Genomic DNA, 18,966 nt, shown 5'->3' with positions numbered 1-18,966 from the left:
CAGAATGCTCCTTAAGGCTCACACATTCCCGGGGGCAGACCTCCTTCATCCCATCTAATTCCACTCATATGGCCTTCAAAGAGCAGGATTTCCCACCCACGGATCAACAGAAGGTTCTGGAGCTCCCCCACTGGCATGTCCCTCCCAGGGGCAGAGCCAACAAAAAAGGTAGAAATGAGGTGATCAAGTGTCAGAGGAGTCTGCACCCAGAGAGGACAGAACATTTCTATCACATTCCCAACCCTGAGGGGATGATGAGGACCCAGCCCCATCAGAGGGAGGGGCTTGCCAGCTGGGTAGGGTCCTTCCTCCGCCCACCTGGCTCCGACTCCAGCCTCCTCTCAGGAGGAGGGACACCTCACAGAGCACAGCCCTCCAGTTCTTTCACTTCTCCGTCTACCTCTTCCTCTGCAAGTTTTAACCACGAGTCTCAGGCCAGATGAACAAACATGCCAGACAAAAGATTTGTGGCAAAGGGCAGAGGAATCCTGTACACGGATTAACCTTGGGCTGGCTTGTCAGCTGAGAATGCAGAGGAGAAAAGGAGCTCTTCCCGTCCCTATTTTTCCGCCTGCTGATAAGATCGCGGTATTATCTGGGTGACACTCACGCCAGGGCTGTGTGACAGCGGCGGTGATGAAAAGGCTGGGAGGCTTCTGAGAACCTTCTGAGTGTGTTGAGAACTTCTGCCCTTCCTTCCTTCCTCCAAGTGCAGCCCAAGGAACTGCTCTGGGGTCAGACCCATCAGGGGTTCAAGTCCACCTTCCTCTGGGGCCTGTCCATCATGTGGCACTGGACACGTTCTACCCAGGCTACGGGAGCCCCCGTTTCTCAACGTGTAACATGAGGACTAGCTTACATCGCTGTGAGGATTAAGTGAAAAAGATACACCAAATCATTACAGCCATGATTTATTGACTATCTATGTGCTGGACATGGGGCCACGCACTTGACGTGCAGGATCTTGCTTGGTTGAATTCTGCCCTGTCCAGTGCCTGGAACACAGTGGCCCTCAACAAACATGTAATCCCTTCTTGTGCTAAAAATGAGCACAGAACGTTATGCCACGGGCTCGGCAACATGCGGTTACTCGTGCACTTACGCACTTATTAGCATATTTCTGCCACATTCCTAAACCTCTCTCACTTGGCCCCGTCTCCTCCTTGGCCTCATCTCCATCCTCCACCCTCCTCCAAAGACTATAGTGTCGGCCCTGGGTCTGGGTGGTGCCAGAGGCCACACAGCACTCACAACTAAAGCTGATCTGACCTTGCAGCGGGCATGGGTCACGGGGTGGCTCTGGCTTTCGCCGGGCCTCCCTCTGCCAGCACAGATCCCCCGGAGTGTGTTGGGGAGGGATGCCAAGGGCCCTGGGGACTGTCAGGGTGTTCCTGCCGAAGGAAGCTCCCGGTTGAGTTTGCAGGGTGTGGTGAGCTGAAGCCAAGAGCCGGTAATGTAAACAAGGAGGAGGGTGACCAAGCTTGTCAGATATTCAGAGGGAGGATGACCCTGGCGCAGGACGGTGGTGGGAGAAACAGCTGGGCCCGGCTCAGGGGCTGGGGAGGCAGGATCTCACCGCCAGGCCAGAGGTTAGCTAACAGTCTGAGGGTGAGAGAGTGCCTGGGGGCTCAGGGGAGCTTTGGGTGGGTTTTATTCATCTTGCCCTTGACTTTCCTCCCTTTCAATTATATCCCACACACAACTCAAAAAAACCAGAGCTTTTTAAAACATGAGCAGTTTGACAGCTAAGTTGCTTCTTTGAAAAATCCCTTAGTCTTCCATAGCCTTTGCATTCCCGAATCACCTTTGATTTTTGAATTAGAAGTAAAGATATTAAGGAAGCCATTTAATCTCCCATATCTTCGTGGCAAGAAGCCAGCAGCCTCCCTCGTGCGTGACTTCTGTTTCGTGAAAAATTTAGAGCTTTTCTGAGCACTTTCACTTGTGCCATCAAATCTGACCCTCACTTAAAAGCGGAAAAGGTTAGGAGTGGGTACCACAGCAGTGCTGAGGAGGCATGGGAAAAGCCCTCGCAGGATTAAGATATTGAGAAAAACAAAATCTTCTTTAAAACCCAGATTAATTCAACCATATTCATCCTAATTTTAAAAATTGAGAACTCCCATTTTCCACATAAAAGAAAAACTAGAGTGTTCAGTAAATAAGATTTAATCTTCCTTTTTCTCAATGCTTTAAGACCCTTTTATTAACACTGATAAATCCTATCAATTAATCTTGGCTAAGATAAGTTACACTTAACTTTAAAACAGAAAACCCAAGATAGAGAGGGGCTGAGATGATTAGATGTATCTAGAATGCCTAGGTACTCAGTAAGACTCTCGACTTGGCATTGTGAGCTTATCACTAATGTGAAAAGTATGAATACATTTATCTTACTGTTATTAATGGTTCTAAAGTCAAGTTCCACTTATCCTATGTGGGAAGAGGAGTGGGTTGGGAGAGGGAGGAACTGCAGTATGTGGAAAAGGGTAACATACCTTTTACTTTATAAGACTATGATTATTCAAACGTTTACAAGCACAGATATTCAGGTATTTCTATTATTGATAGAATTTTTTTTCCCCCAAAGGTCACTTCTTCAGAAATAAAAGACAATATTAAAATTTTGGGAGGTTTTACAAAATTATTTTTCTGTTTTCTTTTCTATAAAGCTCCTAACCATTCAAAATGTCACTTAAATCAGTCCAAAAAAAATAAAAAAAATCAATAACTATATTGCGATACTGCATTGCTATCACACCAATCTCCAACTTTCAGTCAGTTATATAGACAACATTCATTAACAATTTACTTACCTTCCCAAATTTTAGAGCATCTTTATCCTGAAGCGGTTTACTTTTTTTAAAAAGTATATACATTATAAAACAATCCACATACACCATAGGCAAAGATCATCCACCCGATGGAAAATGCAATTAAAATGCATTGAGCCTCCATGGGCCAAGTACCATGTCAGATGCATAACTACAGTTTAATTATCTTGACTATCCATTGAGGTAAGCATCACAGCCTCACTTTACAGGTGAGAGAACTAAAGTTCAGGAGAGTTAAGAAGCTTGCCCAAGTTTCTCAATTAAGGGTAGAGCTCAAATTCAAACCTAGGTTCTCTAATCCCATAACCCATGTACTTTCTACTGGGTCACGTCTTAATTTTACGTGAGAAAACTGGCTCTGAGTAGGAGAGTCCCCTTCCCATGTGATTTCTGACATTCCTACAAATATTAAGCTTTTATCATCACTCCTCTAAAACTCACACGCCAAATTCCTTACCTCCTCTGACTCTGGCAAAAGTTTAAGAAATTCTCGCAATGTCTCTGATCCATAATGCTCACTCTTCCCTTGATGAATATCTTCTACAATGGACTGAGGAGACCTTGAAAAGACAATCGATCAGGTTCCATCTCAGGTTTGCTTGCGTGCCAGAGACACACAAGCCCGTGGACATCAAAGCTAATCGTCTCCACCCTCCTTTCCATCCCGCCTTCTTCCCAGTCTCACCGGCAGTGGTATGTCAGTGATCACCACAGACCCACTGTCAGGTAAAGTGGAGATCCTGAAACACCACTCAGCGGCCATTTCACCTGGGAAATCATCCCCCTTTCCTCCCAACCCCAGGCACCCCTGAAAAAGTCAAAGTGGCAACGGCCACTGGAGCCTTCTTCTGGGAGAAGGAAAACCATCCCCTTCAGTCTCATGAAACTCCAGTAGAGCCCTCGCCTTTGCACCCTGGAATGCCTGAACGTCACCCGTTTGGCTCCCCAGCCCAACCTGCACTCAAGGGGCCACACTGCAGATGAATTTATAAACCCCCTGACATCCCGGGCTTGAACGGACATCCTGGGGTCATTCTCCCTATTTCAAGCCACTAGGTTGGGTTTTCATGAGGAAAACAGCAGGAAGTGCTGGACTCATCAAAGCCATGTGCCTGAGAAGGATGTGGAGGTCTGAGGAATGATTTTCCCTCATATTAGAATCTGAATTTCAGCTCACACCCACACACTCTGATGCTCAAGTTTCAAGTATGCGCAAAAATCTTACTTCTTAAATTGCTTAAGAAATATCCCAATGTTCATGCTCCGTTTTGCATCCAAGATAGTAATCTGAAGAAAAAAAAGAGAGACACATAAGATCATTCAAGTACAAATAATAATAGTTGGAGGAATGAAGAGGATGAAAACCTATCAAAATTTAATTCCAATTTATAAGAGAATAATTCCAAGTGTGTAAATCTGGTGATTAATTGATATACCTAATATAGTTTTACAAATAGTAAAATATCATGTCCCCAAACTTTCTGCAAATGATCTATTTCTTTAATTGTAATAATTACACATGATATTATATAATTCTTGATAAATTATATATTTTTAAATTTAGCAGCTTCCTTTTAAAATAATATAGTCCACATTTAAAAGTCTTAACTTGGAAAAAAAAAAATGTCTTAGTATGAGCTTTGAACTGGGAAAGTAAAAAATAACTCTGAAGTGATTTCAAAGTGAGTCCCAATGCTGATTTAGGGATAGAAAAAAATATTTAGTAAAATTCCTAATTTTTTTCTAAAAGAGAAATTTCTTTTCACTGAAAAATAATATATATGTCCAACAGCCCTTTTAGGAGGAGGTAAGAAAGTGCCCTACATTTTATTTACTCATAATTTTAAAAGGATAACTCTTGTGATGTATTTCATCAAGTCGAAGACATTTTTTTTTTTTTTTTTTTTTTGGCATTTTAACATCTCTAGAATCATCTTTAATTTAATGAAATATGTTGGCTATTCCAATGTACCTTCAAAACCCAGATTTTGGCTGCAATAGGTTTTAGTTGTTCAAATGAATGATTTGCAAGAGTTTTATTAGATTACAAATTAAACTTTTTTTGGCAGGGGATAAAATAACAAAGCCATTTCTTTCTCTGGAAGTGAACGTCCAGGATGTGTGGTGGAACGAGAACCTTAAAACTGCTGCACTTTTCCCCACTTGTTTCTTGGTAGAGGGAGACTCGCTAAAACAGGAATGTTGTTGTAATGCTGTTCCTTTCCAAATGTATGTGATTCATTGCGAACAAAAGAGAATCGGGTTTCAAATTAAATTCCTGATCCCTGGGCCTGCTTCTAAGTGAATAGGAAACAGCAAGACTAACAAGACTGTTAACCAAAGTCAATGGCTCTTCCTGGCTACAAGGTTAAATTTTTACAAGAGTATGGTTACCTTCATTTGAACACTAATCTTCAACAATCACATTATTTACTATCCTAGGGGTTTATTTCATGTTAACACTATCACCTGCCAACCATAAAATAAACTCCCAAGTTAAAAGGGCCTGCTCCTTATTGGAATCCTATCCCAGGGTTGCAGTTCAAGTTCAGGGTGAAGGGAGGGAAGGGGGTGAAGAAAGAGTGGTGAGAGAAAAAAACACACACACAACAACTGTCAAAGTTATCACCCTTTAAGGAGGAAAGCTTATACCAAAAAGTTATTACGACAGACAACTATGCATTTATTATAAATCCTAAATTAACAAGTAAGAACATGTATATTGATTGATATCCAAAAAACTTTCTCTGTACTCACTTCCACCCAGAATGGGGAAATACCTTTTTTTTTTTTTTTTTTTTTTTAAATTTCTCTCATTAAATTACCCACTCCTGCTGTATTTAACCCATGATGGTGGCAGCCTCCTGGGTCCCCAATACCCCAAATCCACCTCATCATCTTCACCCTTCAGCGCTCTGGGACTCTGCACACTTGGCTGAGATCCACAGCTATTGTTGCTGAAAAAGTGATGGAGACATTAGTCTTATTACTCCTATTTACCATATAAGGAAGCAGAGCCTCGGAGCTGTCATTTTTTATAACTTCCCCAAAGCAATACTAGAACTGAAATGTTCGTCTGGGTGTATGGGGTTCCTTTTCACTCTAGTTCTGGCGAGTTTTAATATCACTGAGATACAGGAGTGAAGAGAATTGGCAAATATCCCCCCTCCAGTCTGGTTTTCACATTGGAATATTTCTCCAGAAGTGGGGTCAGATCTGAAGAAGGCCATCCAAGGGGCTGGCCAAGTCCCCCGATGACCCCAGTTGTATGTGTGGGATGATGGGTAGAAATGTCACCAGCTACAACAGCCTGCAGGAACAAAGAGGCTTCCTTAGGCTCAATGCAGGGGCAGCCCGCCTGGAACAGCAGCTCTCTCTGCAGTCTGAAGCCAGGCTTCAGAAACTGGCCCCTAAGAGAATGCAGCAGTATTCCTAAGGAAAAACCTGGGTTGGTTCTGACTGACTGCACCCACCAGGGAAAACAGCCCAGCGCCTCATCAAAAAAACAGGAAAACAAGACAACTGATAACGCTCCACGGCCCGCCCTCGGTATCCTCAGATTTGCTGGATGCACAAGCAGTCTCTTTACCGCTGGTTATCTCCCTGGATCCTTCCAAAGCAGTGTTATAAAAGTGTTTGTTCAAGTCCTTCAATGAGGGTTATCACTCTACATGTAAATTAGCTTATCTTACTTCCCAAATGCTTGCCAGCTCAAAAAGCTGGGCCATTCAGAAATGAATGTGTGTGGGACTGCTGGGGTGTTGGAATCATTCAGAGCCGTGGACTCTACCCAGGGGGCCCCCGTGAGACTCTCAGGCTCCACAGGTCAGACCAGCTGCTCCAAGAAAAGGGAAGAACTCACGGGTCCCTCCCTCGCCCCACCAGTTCCAGTCAATCGGATCTACTTTTCTGGACGCCGCAGCGCGTGGAGGCAGGACTCCGCTCAAGTCAACAGCAGGTACAGCCAGTGAGCTTCCTTAAGGAGTTACGCCAATCCTGGCCATAAGCTAATGTGCTCGGCTCATTTCCTCCGGAGGATGACCCACCAGGATGTGGGGGGATTTACTATAATCTCCCCACATTTGACCAAGGTGGCTGGGTTTGTTCGAACACCCTCAGAGACACTGAAACCAGGGTACATACTGGGTACTCCACAAATGATGTGCATGGCCACGACCACCCCCCTCCCCCCCTTGTTAACACCTCTGGGTAAGCTCTCCTATTCTTCTACTACAATGCATGAACTTTCACCTAGGGTCACATCACTACAAAATCTGCCTCCCATATTCTCAAAAGGAAGAGGAAACGCTTGCTTTCTAGTGGCAGTGAAATACACATAGCATCTTAACCACTTTCACGTGTACAGTTCAGTGGCATGCAGTACATTCACATTCACACTGTTGTGCAACCATCATCACCCATCCATCTATCCATCTATCCATCCATAGAACTCCTCAACTTGCAGAAATGAAACTCTGGACCCATTAAACCCTAACTCCCCATATACCCTCCCCTCCCCTTCTCCTAGCAAGCACTCTTCATGGTAAATGTCCCTAGGATGTTGACCATTCTGGATACCCCATGTAAATGGAATCATATCCTATTTGTCCCTGTGTGATTGGCTTATTTCACTTACTATAAATGTCTTCAGGCTGAAGAAGAAAATTTCAAGTCATTTTTGGTTATTTCAACCCTATGTGAAATTCTGAAAAGAAAATTTAAAAATCTTCCCGAATGCTCCGATATGTACTTAGCTTTGGGTTTTAATGTTGTTGGTTTTTTTTTTCATTTTTGGTTGGCTGTCAAATGGGAAATGTTCTGCCCAAACTTTTCGGGGGAGGGAAATGAAATCGCAGTTGAAGCTTTGCTTTTGGTCCCTTTCAATATAGTTCTGGACTGAGCATGTCCCAGAATCCTACAATATACTGGGATCGCAACAAAAGTTGAGAAAGAATGACTAAAACCTGAATTAGAGTGTGGGAGACTAAAACATGACTTCTCATGAATTTGAAACACCAATCTTCCATCTCATTTTCTCCCTTGCCATTCTTCTTTTCCCAATTCGAGATTTTAGTAGGATTCCCCAACCTAGCAAATGAACACACCCACCACCTCACATATTTATCTTTTTCTCTTTGTTTGGTGAGAACATTTAGCAAATTTCAGTTTTTACAATACAATGTTCTCAATTGTAGTCACCATGTTTTACATGAGATCCTCAGACTTTATTAATCTTATGTGGTTTCTTTGTGACTCCCAGTTTTGATCAACATACTGTTGAGGGTGCTCTCCAGTCCACACAGACAGACAGTGAGAACTATGACTGTCAACCCTGGGCTTCACCTACTACAGAGTGAACTGGAAATCTTATTCCTGGTCCTGGTTAGACTACCACTCTGTTGAGTTGTAGCTGCTTTAGAAGAAAATCTAATGAGGGAAGAAAATCACATGTCCTGTGTTTTTTACTGGAGGGGAAAAAAAGGTACATATGACATACCTAGCCATGTTGGAGACAGCATGGAAAATTGAAAATAATTCTGGATAACCCTGTTCTGTGACCATATTACACAATATGCACTTATCCATCCATCTACTAAACTACTCACCCTACCTGAGTACTGAAGAACTGAAGAATTAGGCTGTTTGCTTACGCATTTATGGTGATTTAACTTTTCTTTCTAGAATGCTGTCTCTCAGATTAGGACCCATAAGTGTTAAAAGTAAAGCTATTTCATAACAGCATTATTCACAATAGCCAAAAGGTGGAAGCAACCCAGTGTCCCTGGACGGATAACTGGGTAAACAATGGAATATTATCCAGCCTTACAACGCTGAAATGCTACCACGTGGAGGAACTTCGAGGACATTATGCAAAGTGAAATGATCCAGTCACGAGAAGACTGTGCAATTACACTTATATAAAGTACCCACAGCAGTCAAATTCATAGAGAAATGAGAAGGGTGGTTGCCAGGGACTGGGAGTTTCAGTTTGCAAGATGAGGTTTCTGTGGATGGATGGTGAGGGTGGTTACACAACCGTGTGGATGTCCCAGTGCCACTGCGCTGTACACCTGCAAATCGTTAAGATGGTCGATGTATATTTCACCACAATTAAAAAGTTGATTATTCACAGACAGACAATAGTATGGTGATTACCAGAGGAAAGGGGGAGGGGAGATAGGAGAAGGTAAAGGGAGGATAAATGGTGATGGAAGGAGACTTGACTTAGGGTAACGAACACACAATACAATGTACAGATGGAGTATTATAGAATTGTACACCTGAAACCTGTATCATTTTATTAACCGATAAATTCAATAAAATATAAATAAACATAACTAACTAGCTAGCTAAATAATTATTCACTTTCAGGTTTGTTTGTTTTTTAAGTTAAAGGAAAAGGAGTAAAGATGTAACTCAGATACAGAGGTGAAGGGGGTGAGGAGAAAGATTCCCCCCCGCCCCGAATTTTAGATCTGGCCTAGAAATGGACATTTCTGCTTCTGCCACAGTTGGGAAAAGACCCCACACTTCCTGCCTCTCTTCGGTTCACAAACATAAAGCAGCAAGGACCTCATAGCAATTGGCAAAATAAATGTCCCCAATTTACAAGGGTCAGCCGCCTCCCCAGAAACATGCGGAGCCAGACCTCCTTCTGTTTCCAAAGGTGCTTTTTGGAGACATCACCTTTTCTCCACATGCACCCACCCAGTCTTTCCTTTAAAATTCTTGAAATTCAGTAAGTGGAGCTCAGAAGCAGTGATGAGAAATGACCTGCTGTACATTCAGAACCTCTGCTGGCCGAGGGAGGCGAAGACCAGGGTACGTAGGAATGACTTCCTGCTTCTTCCGGGATTGAAAGGGTCTGCTCCGGAGGGAAAGGACTGTGCATAGAGCAAAGAGCGGGGGAAACCCGTGCTTCCCACTCAGGGTTTTCCCAAAGACTGCCTCTCAAATGTATGTCACGGATTAAACTCAAATCCCCGCGTTCTCCACATTTCATAATAAATAGACTCCTGGCCGTTTCAACAGGGCACCATGCCACCAGCCTCAAGGGCCCCCAAGGGAATTCGTGGACAGAAGTTAACATGCTCCTGAGCCAGAGAGAAAAGAGGTCAATATTGTCGGCTTGAGAATTCAATAATGCAGGGAGCTGCTACTTTATTCCAGAGCCCTGCCTACCCTTATCGCACACCTCCATCTCTGACCTATTTTCTCAGCTCCCTTACAGCAGATTAAAAAATGATGCATTTCTGTTTCCTTTTTTTTTTTTTTTTTTTGGTGGACAGCATTCTTTCCTTTTAATCCCTGGTTTTCTAATTATATCCTCTTGAAAGTAGAAGCTTTTACATGTTTATTCGTGTTTCTACAGAGTATGCACAAACACTACTCTGGACTCAGTTTCTATAATGTATAGTGGCCTGTACCCTGAAGGCCACATGCTTCCAGTGAACTTCTTATAACTTGCTAGCTTTATTTTCTTCTCAAAGTTAACACACAGAGTGTAAACTGGAAATATGCCTCCTAGAAAGTCTATCTGAAAACAGCTTGACGCTTTGGCTCTCTGGAAATCTCTGGTCCACAATGGCCATTATTCAATTCAGACCGGAGGAGTGAAGGCCTTCACTAAACACTGTGCGAGGAAAATGGGAGGAAACACTAAGGATAAAACCCTCAGGAGGTGCATTACTTAATGATGCTATTTAACAAAAGGCATGTTGTCTCAGAAAGCTCCACCTGATCACAGATGCCTGGGCTCAGGAACTTGGGTTCTGTGTTTGTCTCACTGGAGAGGAGTAATCCTGGGCTCCAGCAGGAGTGCTCCACCAGCGGAAGCCACAGATGTGCAGAGTCAGGGCAGCGCTGAGAAGCCAAGGACGATGGCCCCATAGAGCATGTTCTCGGCATGAGGTCATAATCCACCGAGATGCCTGGGAGGGTCCGGCACGCACGCTCCCTCCACTTTGTCACTACTCAGCTCGAGCTCAGCATGTAAGGAAGGCCCTTCCTGTCATTCCCAGAGCGCAACATTCCCTTGCCTTTTTAAAAAAAGTATATATTTTTGTTAATTTCAGAGAGGAAGAGAGGAGACAGAAACGTCAATGATGACAGAGAACCATTGATTGGCTGCCTCCTGCTCACCCCACACTGGGGATCGAGCCCACAACCCAGGCATGTGCCCTGACCAGGAATCGAACCATGACCTCCTGGTTCATAGGTCGATGCTCAACCACAGAGTGATTCTATCTAGTAAGTTTTCAAAAGTTATTCAGAGCAATAAAAGGGACTAATACTTTTCTAAAACGTGAGCCAAATTTTACTACCCGGAAATGTTGCCAAAACAGCACTCAAAACAACGCCCCCTTCCTACCTCCTCTCTGGCTTCCTTGAAGGACGAATTTAAAGACCCTCCTCTCCTGGAGAGGGAAGGCTTGGTGGCCTCCTCCTGCTGCCCGAAGAGCTCCTCGATGGTCTTCGTGTCGATCTGGTACTGATGCTGCTGCCTGGCTGCCAAGGTCCAGATGTTGGTTTTGCCTCGGACTTGCTCCTCCGGAATGGTTTTCCAAAAAAAGCTCCTCATCCGCTTTTTCTTACCCAGGTGGCTGTAGCCATTCCAGTGAGATGCTGGGGGCAGTTCCGGAGGGGGAGGAGGGACCGGAGGCCCCCCGGGGAGTGCATGTGGTGGGGGAGGGGGGGGAGAGGAAGCGAACCCTTCCTCTGGATATGGACATGGTGGAGGCGGAGGGGGTGGAGGAGGAGGAGGCGGCGGGGGCTGCGTTTCCTCAATCATGAATCCAGCTGCTGTGGCGATAGTCCCATTTTCTTTATCGCTGGCCAAGGAGACACAATTCATAACATGCATAGTATGGTTGCCTTCCAAGGAGATGATTTCTTGACCTTGGCGAAGCAGACACAAACCTCAGACGTGTGTCATACTTTTTCACGCGCCGGTCTGCCACCAGGGAAAAAGGCACCTGCGCTGTGTGTCATCTTCCAAAACCTACAAAGATAAAACGAGTTTAACGTCGGTGCAGGGAAACATTCCAATCCAAGCTACTCCCGTCCGAGGCTTGTGCCAGCCCTCCTGGAGAAACGGGATATGAAAATAATGAGGGGCAATACATCCCCGAGAGCAATAAAAGGGACTAACACTTGTCTAAAACGTGAGCCAAATTTTACTACCCGGAAATGTTGCCAAAACAGCAACAATAAATCCAACTTGGAAAACTTCTGTTCATCAGTAAAACACATTTGCCGAGGACCCACTATATAGGTTCGGCAAGCATTGCTCACTTTATGAATAAACTGCTTTTGTTCATGACCTGGCCCTGGCCCTGGGACAATGGATACCCAACCCCTAGGGAAATCACGCACATAACAGAAGCGTTAGGCACTGGTGACCTGCCTTTCTCCGGTGTGGCTAGGTCCCCTACCAAGCACATAACAGGCAGGAATGTGCAGATGATAAAATAATGGCTGAACTCATACCCCTGGAGTCAGGGCCACCACGTTCCTGCTCCATCTATGTCACTGGGTGACATGGCTTCCCAGAAAATACAGCAAACACTAGACACGCCGATTAAAGGGTCCAGCTCTAAATCAAGCTTTGTTGCTTACCGTTTTTAGACAAGTCACTTCACCTCACTAGACTTTAGTTTCTCGTCTGTAAAATTAGGAGGTTGGGATACATTACATGACCCCTGCTATCGCTTCCGATGCTATCACTGTGGATTCCAGTTAAGCCGCTCTCTGGAAGCCACCAGAACGTCTCCCCTGTATCTCTGATTCTTCCGTGACACTACCAGCAAAGACACAGACACACAAGGAAATGCTGCCGTGTCACACCTGCCACACATGGATGCCTTATTTTATTTAGTGCCTTGTATTTTTACCGATCTTCACATGTTTGTTTTGGGGTTGGGTTATGGACCTGATGTGAAAACAGGGGTCAAAACAACTACCTTTCTTCAGATATAAGAGAGGTAAGAAGGAATGTGGAAGAAGGGAGCCCATGCAGGATACGGAGTGAGCACCTGACGGGTGGATAGAGGAGGGAAGGGGGGGTGTCAAACTCCACCCCCTCACCTCCAAGGTCCCAGGCTTCAGAGTGAGTGTATGAAAGGGGGCTGCTTCCTCCAGGTCATAAAGGGCCAAATGGAGGGGCTTTTTAGACTGGACTTCTGAGTGAAATTGTCCTCGAATAGCATCACTGTCAAAGCTCACACTCTTACACATTGGTCAAACCATGCTGGGCTACACAGGAGTAAATTGTCTGATTGGACTAATTCAAATATTGTTAATTTTTTTACTCAGAACCACATACAAGCCAAAACCGGTTTGGCTCAGTGGATAGAGCATAGGCCTGCAGACTGAAAGGTCCCAGGTTTGATTCCGGTCAAGGGCACCTGCCTTGGTTGAGGGCACATCCCCAATGGGGAGTGTGCAGGAGGCAGCTGATCAATGTTTCTCTCTCATTGATGTTTCTAATGCTCTATCCCTCTCCCTTCCTCTCTGTAAAAAATCAATAAAATATATATATTTTTAAAAAGAACCACATACAAGAGGCAGGATTGCCGCCTGGCCTGTGTGGCTCCGTTGGTTGGGCATCGTCCCATGTGCTGAAGGGTTGTCAGTTTGATTCTTGGTCAGAGCACATGCCTGGGTTATGAGCTCCCTCTCACATCAATGTTTCTCTTTCCCTCTCCCTCTCCCTTCCTCTCTTTCTTCCCTTCTCTCTAGCTTATCACCATTCAATTTTAAAATCTTAAAGTCTTGGAAATAAGAGTGGAGATTCCAGAAACAGGCTGCTTTTCCTCAGATCCTTAGATGTGCAAACTAGAGAGAGGCAGGTTATTTATCCTATGTTTCAACAGCCTCTTCTATAATATAAGAATATACCGTTTTACTGGCTTGTATAAGAATATATGAACTAATACATGTACAGTCCTTACCAAGATGCCTGTATATAATTAACTATTATTAACAACTGGTGTCACACGTACATATGATTTCTCTTTACTTCCCCAGGCATTACATTTGCTTTAAAATATGTATTGAGTTCATACATAAAATGCTCCGGCTGCTAGAAACCTTAAATATGTCCATTCTCTGCTTTCTTAGTTACTAGGTTTCTGAGATTTGTTTTTTTTTTTTTGTTTTTTTTTTAATAGTAATTGTATATTAAATTATCTCTACCAAGAATGGAAGTTTTCCTGAAATGTTTGAATGTTTAGTTTCTGGAAATTACATATGGCTAGAAAATAGCACTTACAACTAGTAACTGGATGATTCCTTTTAAGCACTTCTACCATTTTTATATTAAGTTCATCCACAGTGTTGTGTAATCATCACCCCTGGATAACATTTTAGAAAGTAAAACTGAAAATATTTATCCAAGCCAACTTGCAGCTCCCTTGAGAGGCAACTGGCTTTTAAAAGGAGTTTTCATAATTATCATTAGGGGCATAACCAGGCTGTTTTCATAGTTGGCACCCCTAAAGCAAATGACTCATTGTCAATTACAGTTTATAGTTATATTTGAACTCTTCTTTTTTCAAGACTGCACAGGTAATCTTGGCAGTTTATCCTTACATGTTTTAAAATACTTCTGTACATGAAATATCTCATGTATAGAAGAGCTCTAATCCTCCAATTCACTAATTACGTATAGAAGAATGGCTAACCCTTCAATCCCAGATCTGCTGACTTGTTGATAGATTATCCCTGCTAAGAATGATGATAAGCTAAAAAAGTCTCTATCCTAGAAAGCAATAACTCATCCAGTGCTGAGTAAATATATGCACAGATGTGCCATTAAACCTCACAGAGCAAATGTAAAGATACAATAAAGAGTGAGAAAGACTATCTACCGGCAGTTATGCAACAGCACTATCTTCCAATACCAAAGCTCCAGAGAACGCATGTATTTTTGAGTATTACGAGCTACACAGGGGAAGTACCGGATAAAAGCTCGTCAAAGTAATACATAAGTTAGCGATGCACTGGCCTGATTCTAACCACTGCCCCATCTTGAGAAAGTTAATGCCGCCTGAAAAAAGCTAAAAGAACAAAAGAAAACTTACCCACATTGTTCCTGGTACATTGTCTGGCTAATTTTTCCCCAAGGTAACATACAAGAATCTTAGGCCCCCCCCCAACGGCTTCTAATGAATACGTTGTCCAGCAATGATTAGCCAAGATGCTAAGGCTTTTACAACTGGCATCAATAGGGCTTCCTCCCTGGCCCGGATTTCACATGTCAGACAGAGGAAGGGAAAAGAGAGTGCAGACAGACATTCTAACCCTTCCCACAGTCTCAGGGGACATGAGACCGGGAGGACACACGAAGAACATTTAACTCACTAGGTACTACCACCTACAGTAAAGATGCAAACATACCCTCTCTAAGTCAGCCAGGAGAACACAGGTGAGCTAAAGACGCTGGCTGTTTATCACGGCTATGAATGGCCAAGTAGGGGCAATAGAAATAAATGGTGTCGGCTCTGTCTGGGAAATGTCAAGTATCCATCCATCTCCCCTGGGCAGACGGACGGCTTGCATTTAACATCTCATCTCCAGGCTGGAGACTGCAGCAGCAGCGAGGGTGGCTGCTCAGGCTGAAGATGCCCCTCTCAGTCCCCGGAGTGCTAGTCATGACCCAGCACAGGTGTGTCTGAGTGATAGGCGCTCCTGGGGAGGCTGTGTCTTTTTTTACCATGTGTATTTTTAATGAGGGGACACTGTCACCATGGTCTTGGCCTTTGGTTGATCAGCAAGCCAAAAGTCTTAGAACAAGGATGTTCATGGGGTCTCCAAAGGAGCCCTCTGGCCCCTTCCTAACCACTCCTGTCCAAACAGCCGCATTCCTATGCTCTTGGTGCCAAAGCTCCATTCCCTTGATGGGAGTGGGTGAGAGGGACGAAGACAGGGTAGGTATGCTTCATTTCGGCATATTTCGTGGGAAAACAGGCTCCTGAAAGTCCGTTCAGAGCTCCGAGCTTTCCTGAGAAAGGGGTTAGGGGGGCTTGTTGCTCCATTGGTCATTCACCCCCCAGGGCAACCATCATCACAAGGAAAGCCCACACCAGAAAGCCTTCCCGCCAGATTCCAGACATGTGTCACTGACGAGGTGGGAGCAGGAAGGGCATACCCTTCTGATGACAAATGGGGGGCAGAACATGCCAGGCTTGGCCAGGAGAGGCACAGAAACTCACAGCCCTATTTTATCTGGGGGAAAAGAAAGGCCAGGCCTGGGAGAGCACAGTCAATTCTAAAAGACATGGAATTTCTGCTCCCCACGAACTCCTCGGGAAAAGGCTCCTCCCCCACGCCCGTCTTCCAATACCTTGACTAAACACAGAATGTCAGCCACACAGTCCAACCGGGGCTGGCCGGGAAGCCCGTTTCCAGCCAGCCTGTTTAATCTGCAGCACAACATAAACATCTCACCGATGCCTGGGAGCACAGCGCCCTGGGCGCGGGGAGAGAACGCCTGGTTTTGAATCTGCATTTCCAGTTTCTCTGAATGCCCCCAAACCAAGGGAAAAAAGAAAAATATTTTTTAAAAAAATTTAAAAAGCAAACGTGCGCCAAAGGATGGAGAGAAGTGAAGTGCGGGCTAGTCATTGGGGCAGACAACTGGAGGGAGAGAAGAGAGGGTGTCCCAGACGACCCAGCAGTGTCTGCGCAAACAGCTGCTGGAAACTGACTCGGTCCTGAAGAAACTCCACGCGGGGGACCCCGGGGGCCTGTTTTCCTCCCCAGAATCTGGATACAGAGTAGTTTCCTAAGTCTTTGCATGGGCGAGCGGTCTACCGCTTCCTTCCGCCCCCAAACGCCCCCGCCCCCCCCCCGCCCCCGCCACTCACCAAAACGCCCGGGCTGCGCCGCACCAAAGGCTCCGCGGGCCCCGAGCCCCCGGCCCGCACGGCCACCCGCCGCGTCCGCCGGGATCCCCAGGAGCCCCGGGAGTGGGAGGGCCCCGCGATCGGCACGCGAGCCCCGGCGGTGTCCTTATCTGGACGCGGCGGCCGGAGGGCGGGGCGGGGCGGGGAGGGGGCGCGGGCGGCCGCCTCCACGCGCCGCGCGGCTCTGCGGGTCGCGGGGACGGGCGAGGGCGCACGCTGCCGGGGGCCGCCGCCTGCGGTGCGGGGACAGCCGGGGGACCCTGCGGGCGCCCGGGGAGGGCCGGGTCTCCCTCTGCCTCCGGGAGCGCGGGCCTTATCCCGGGCAGAACCCCCTGGAGCAGCCACGCACCGCCTCGCCCCTCCCGGCGTCCCTACCGCGGGCGGGTCTAGGTGGGAACGGGGGTCGTCCGCCCCCGCCGACCCTCCCCGGCCCACCCCCTCCGCTGTACCAAGCTCCCAGCAGCGGAGGAGGGGGCCACCGAAGGAGGTGTCTGCTTGAACCAAAGTGGAGGTCTCCCGGCCGGTGCACTGGGGTCTCCTCGCACCCCCGCGGCGGCACCCCCTCCCCACGTCCGCGGCCAGGGTCCCGGGCGCAGGGGGGAAGCCTCCGCGCCGCACTGCGGCTCAGCCCGAGGCCGCGGGGACAGCCGGCGAGCAGGCGGGGAGGGAGACTCCTGGTGTTCGCTGGGAGGATTGAACCCGGAGTCTGCGGTCCCGGGCTGGGGCGCCGCAGCCGCTCTGGAGGTGACCCGCCAGCCCCCCAGCGCCCTCCCCGGACTTACACCAGCGCTGGGCGCACCTTCCAACCCCAACTTGGCGAGGCCAGAGCAAGTGTGCGCGGGCGAGAGCCCCCTCGTCCTCGGTCCCCGTCAGCCCCGCGCCCACTGTCAGGAGGGGCGCGGCCAGGGTCCCGGTGGCCAGGAGCCCGGCGCGGCGCCCCCAGATGCGCGCTCCTGGACGGGCGGGCATCTAGCGGGGGCGCAGTGTATCCACGAGTCTCAGAGTTAAATCAGCCGACCCGGCCCAACACGGCGGTGGCCCGCGACCTAGCCCGTTCTCCGGACAGGGGTCCCGACCCCCGTCCTCCGCGGCCAGGGCAGTGCAGCCGCCAAAGTCAGCCGGGTGGGTGCGGAGGGCGCCCAAACGTCCCAGCCTTCCTAGGGAGGCTCCAAGGCAGCCAAGACCCAGCACCCCAGCCCGGGGTCCTGGCCGATCGCGCCCCCCGACCCTTCCGAGCCGGGAGTCGCCGCCGGTCCCGGTGAACCCCGAAGCAGGGACCGCCCGGACCTCGGCCGGACGGCTCACACTCACCCGCGGCCGGCTCGCCCTCCAGCTCCTGGCGCCGCCGCCTCTCCTCGGGCCAGTGCGCCCGGCAGCCCCGGGCCGCGAGGGGGAGGCAGGACGACGCGGGGCGGGGCGCAGCCTCCGCCGCCGCCGCCGCCGCAGGTAACAATGCTGCGGCCCAGGCTGCTCCCGGCGCCCGCCCGCCGCGAGGCCAGCACGCCCCTTCCTGCTCGGCCCCTTCCCCTCCCTTCTCCTCCTCTCCCCTCCCCCTGCCCCCTCCCCCCTCCCCCTGCCCACGCCGCCGTCCCTTCGCCGCCGCGCGCACCTCCACCTGCGCGGGGCCCCGGGGGCCTGGGCGCCGCCGCCCAGCAGGCTGCTCCCGCCCCCGGAGGCTGTCCCGGAGCCGGGCGGACGGGCTCCGAGGGAAGCAGGGCGGCGGCGGGGGACGGGGATGTGGGGGACAGGGATATGCGGGCCGTGCGAAGGGCCAGGTGTCCGCGGGGAACCGGCGGAGGAGAGGCGCCCTGCTGGCTTCTGGGCCGGCGGGAGCCTTCCACAAAGGAGCGCTGCGGCGGCTCGCGGGCACCCTCCTCTGTGCACCCGCGCGCACACTCTTTCCCCCCCCCCCCCCGCCCAATGTGCACCATCCTCTGCCCACACGTGTTCCTCCCGGGAGCACTAGACAGTGCTCCGGGGGAGGGTCCCAGCCCGCGAAGGAGCTTCCAAAGGTCAGCTCCTCTCTGGGCTCGGGCCTGCCAACCTGTAAGTTTACTTTTTTTTTTTTTTTTTTTTTTTTAATTCTCACGGGTGGCTGTCACAGGAACTTTGTCGTTATTTGAACAGACTGTGTCTGGGAAAGGCTCCGCACGGGAGGAAACGGGAGAACAGTTTAATCGCCTGTTTTTCCAAGTGACTGGTGATGCCCGGCAATGGGAAAGGAG

The 18,966-nt window shown here is 48.2% G+C and overlaps 1 protein-coding gene across 4 annotated transcripts in view; it reads right to left on the bottom strand.

Annotated features, from left to right (window-relative positions):
- Nucleotides 1–18,175, bottom strand: part of FHDC1 (FH2 domain containing 1) — a 36,050-nt gene extending 17,875 nt beyond the window's left edge. The window contains exons 1-4 of one of the 4 annotated variants that reach the window (XM_084884911.1): nucleotides 18,053–18,175; nucleotides 11,206–11,835; nucleotides 4,060–4,121; nucleotides 3,292–3,394 (exon numbers count right to left, since the gene is read on the bottom strand). In XM_084884911.1, the coding sequence (XP_084741037.1) occupies nucleotides 3,292–3,394; nucleotides 4,060–4,121; nucleotides 11,206–11,697 (657 nt within the window). In that variant the 5' untranslated portion in view covers nucleotides 11,698–11,835; nucleotides 18,053–18,175. Of the gene's footprint in view, nucleotides 1–3,291; nucleotides 3,395–4,059; nucleotides 4,122–11,205; nucleotides 11,836–15,233; nucleotides 15,389–16,702; nucleotides 16,846–17,190; nucleotides 17,365–18,052 lie in introns of those variants that run through there. The other 3 variants (XM_084884913.1, XM_084884910.1, XM_084884912.1) reach the window with 3 other exon arrangements.
- Between the last annotated feature and the right edge of the window lie 791 nt (nucleotides 18,176–18,966).

Source organism: Pipistrellus hanaki, assembly GCF_964339955.1.
Source record: "Pipistrellus hanaki genome assembly, chromosome: 5".
NCBI classification, from domain to species: domain Eukaryota; kingdom Metazoa; phylum Chordata; class Mammalia; order Chiroptera; family Vespertilionidae; genus Pipistrellus; species Pipistrellus hanaki.
This window is presented reverse-complemented; position numbering and strand designations above follow the sequence as displayed.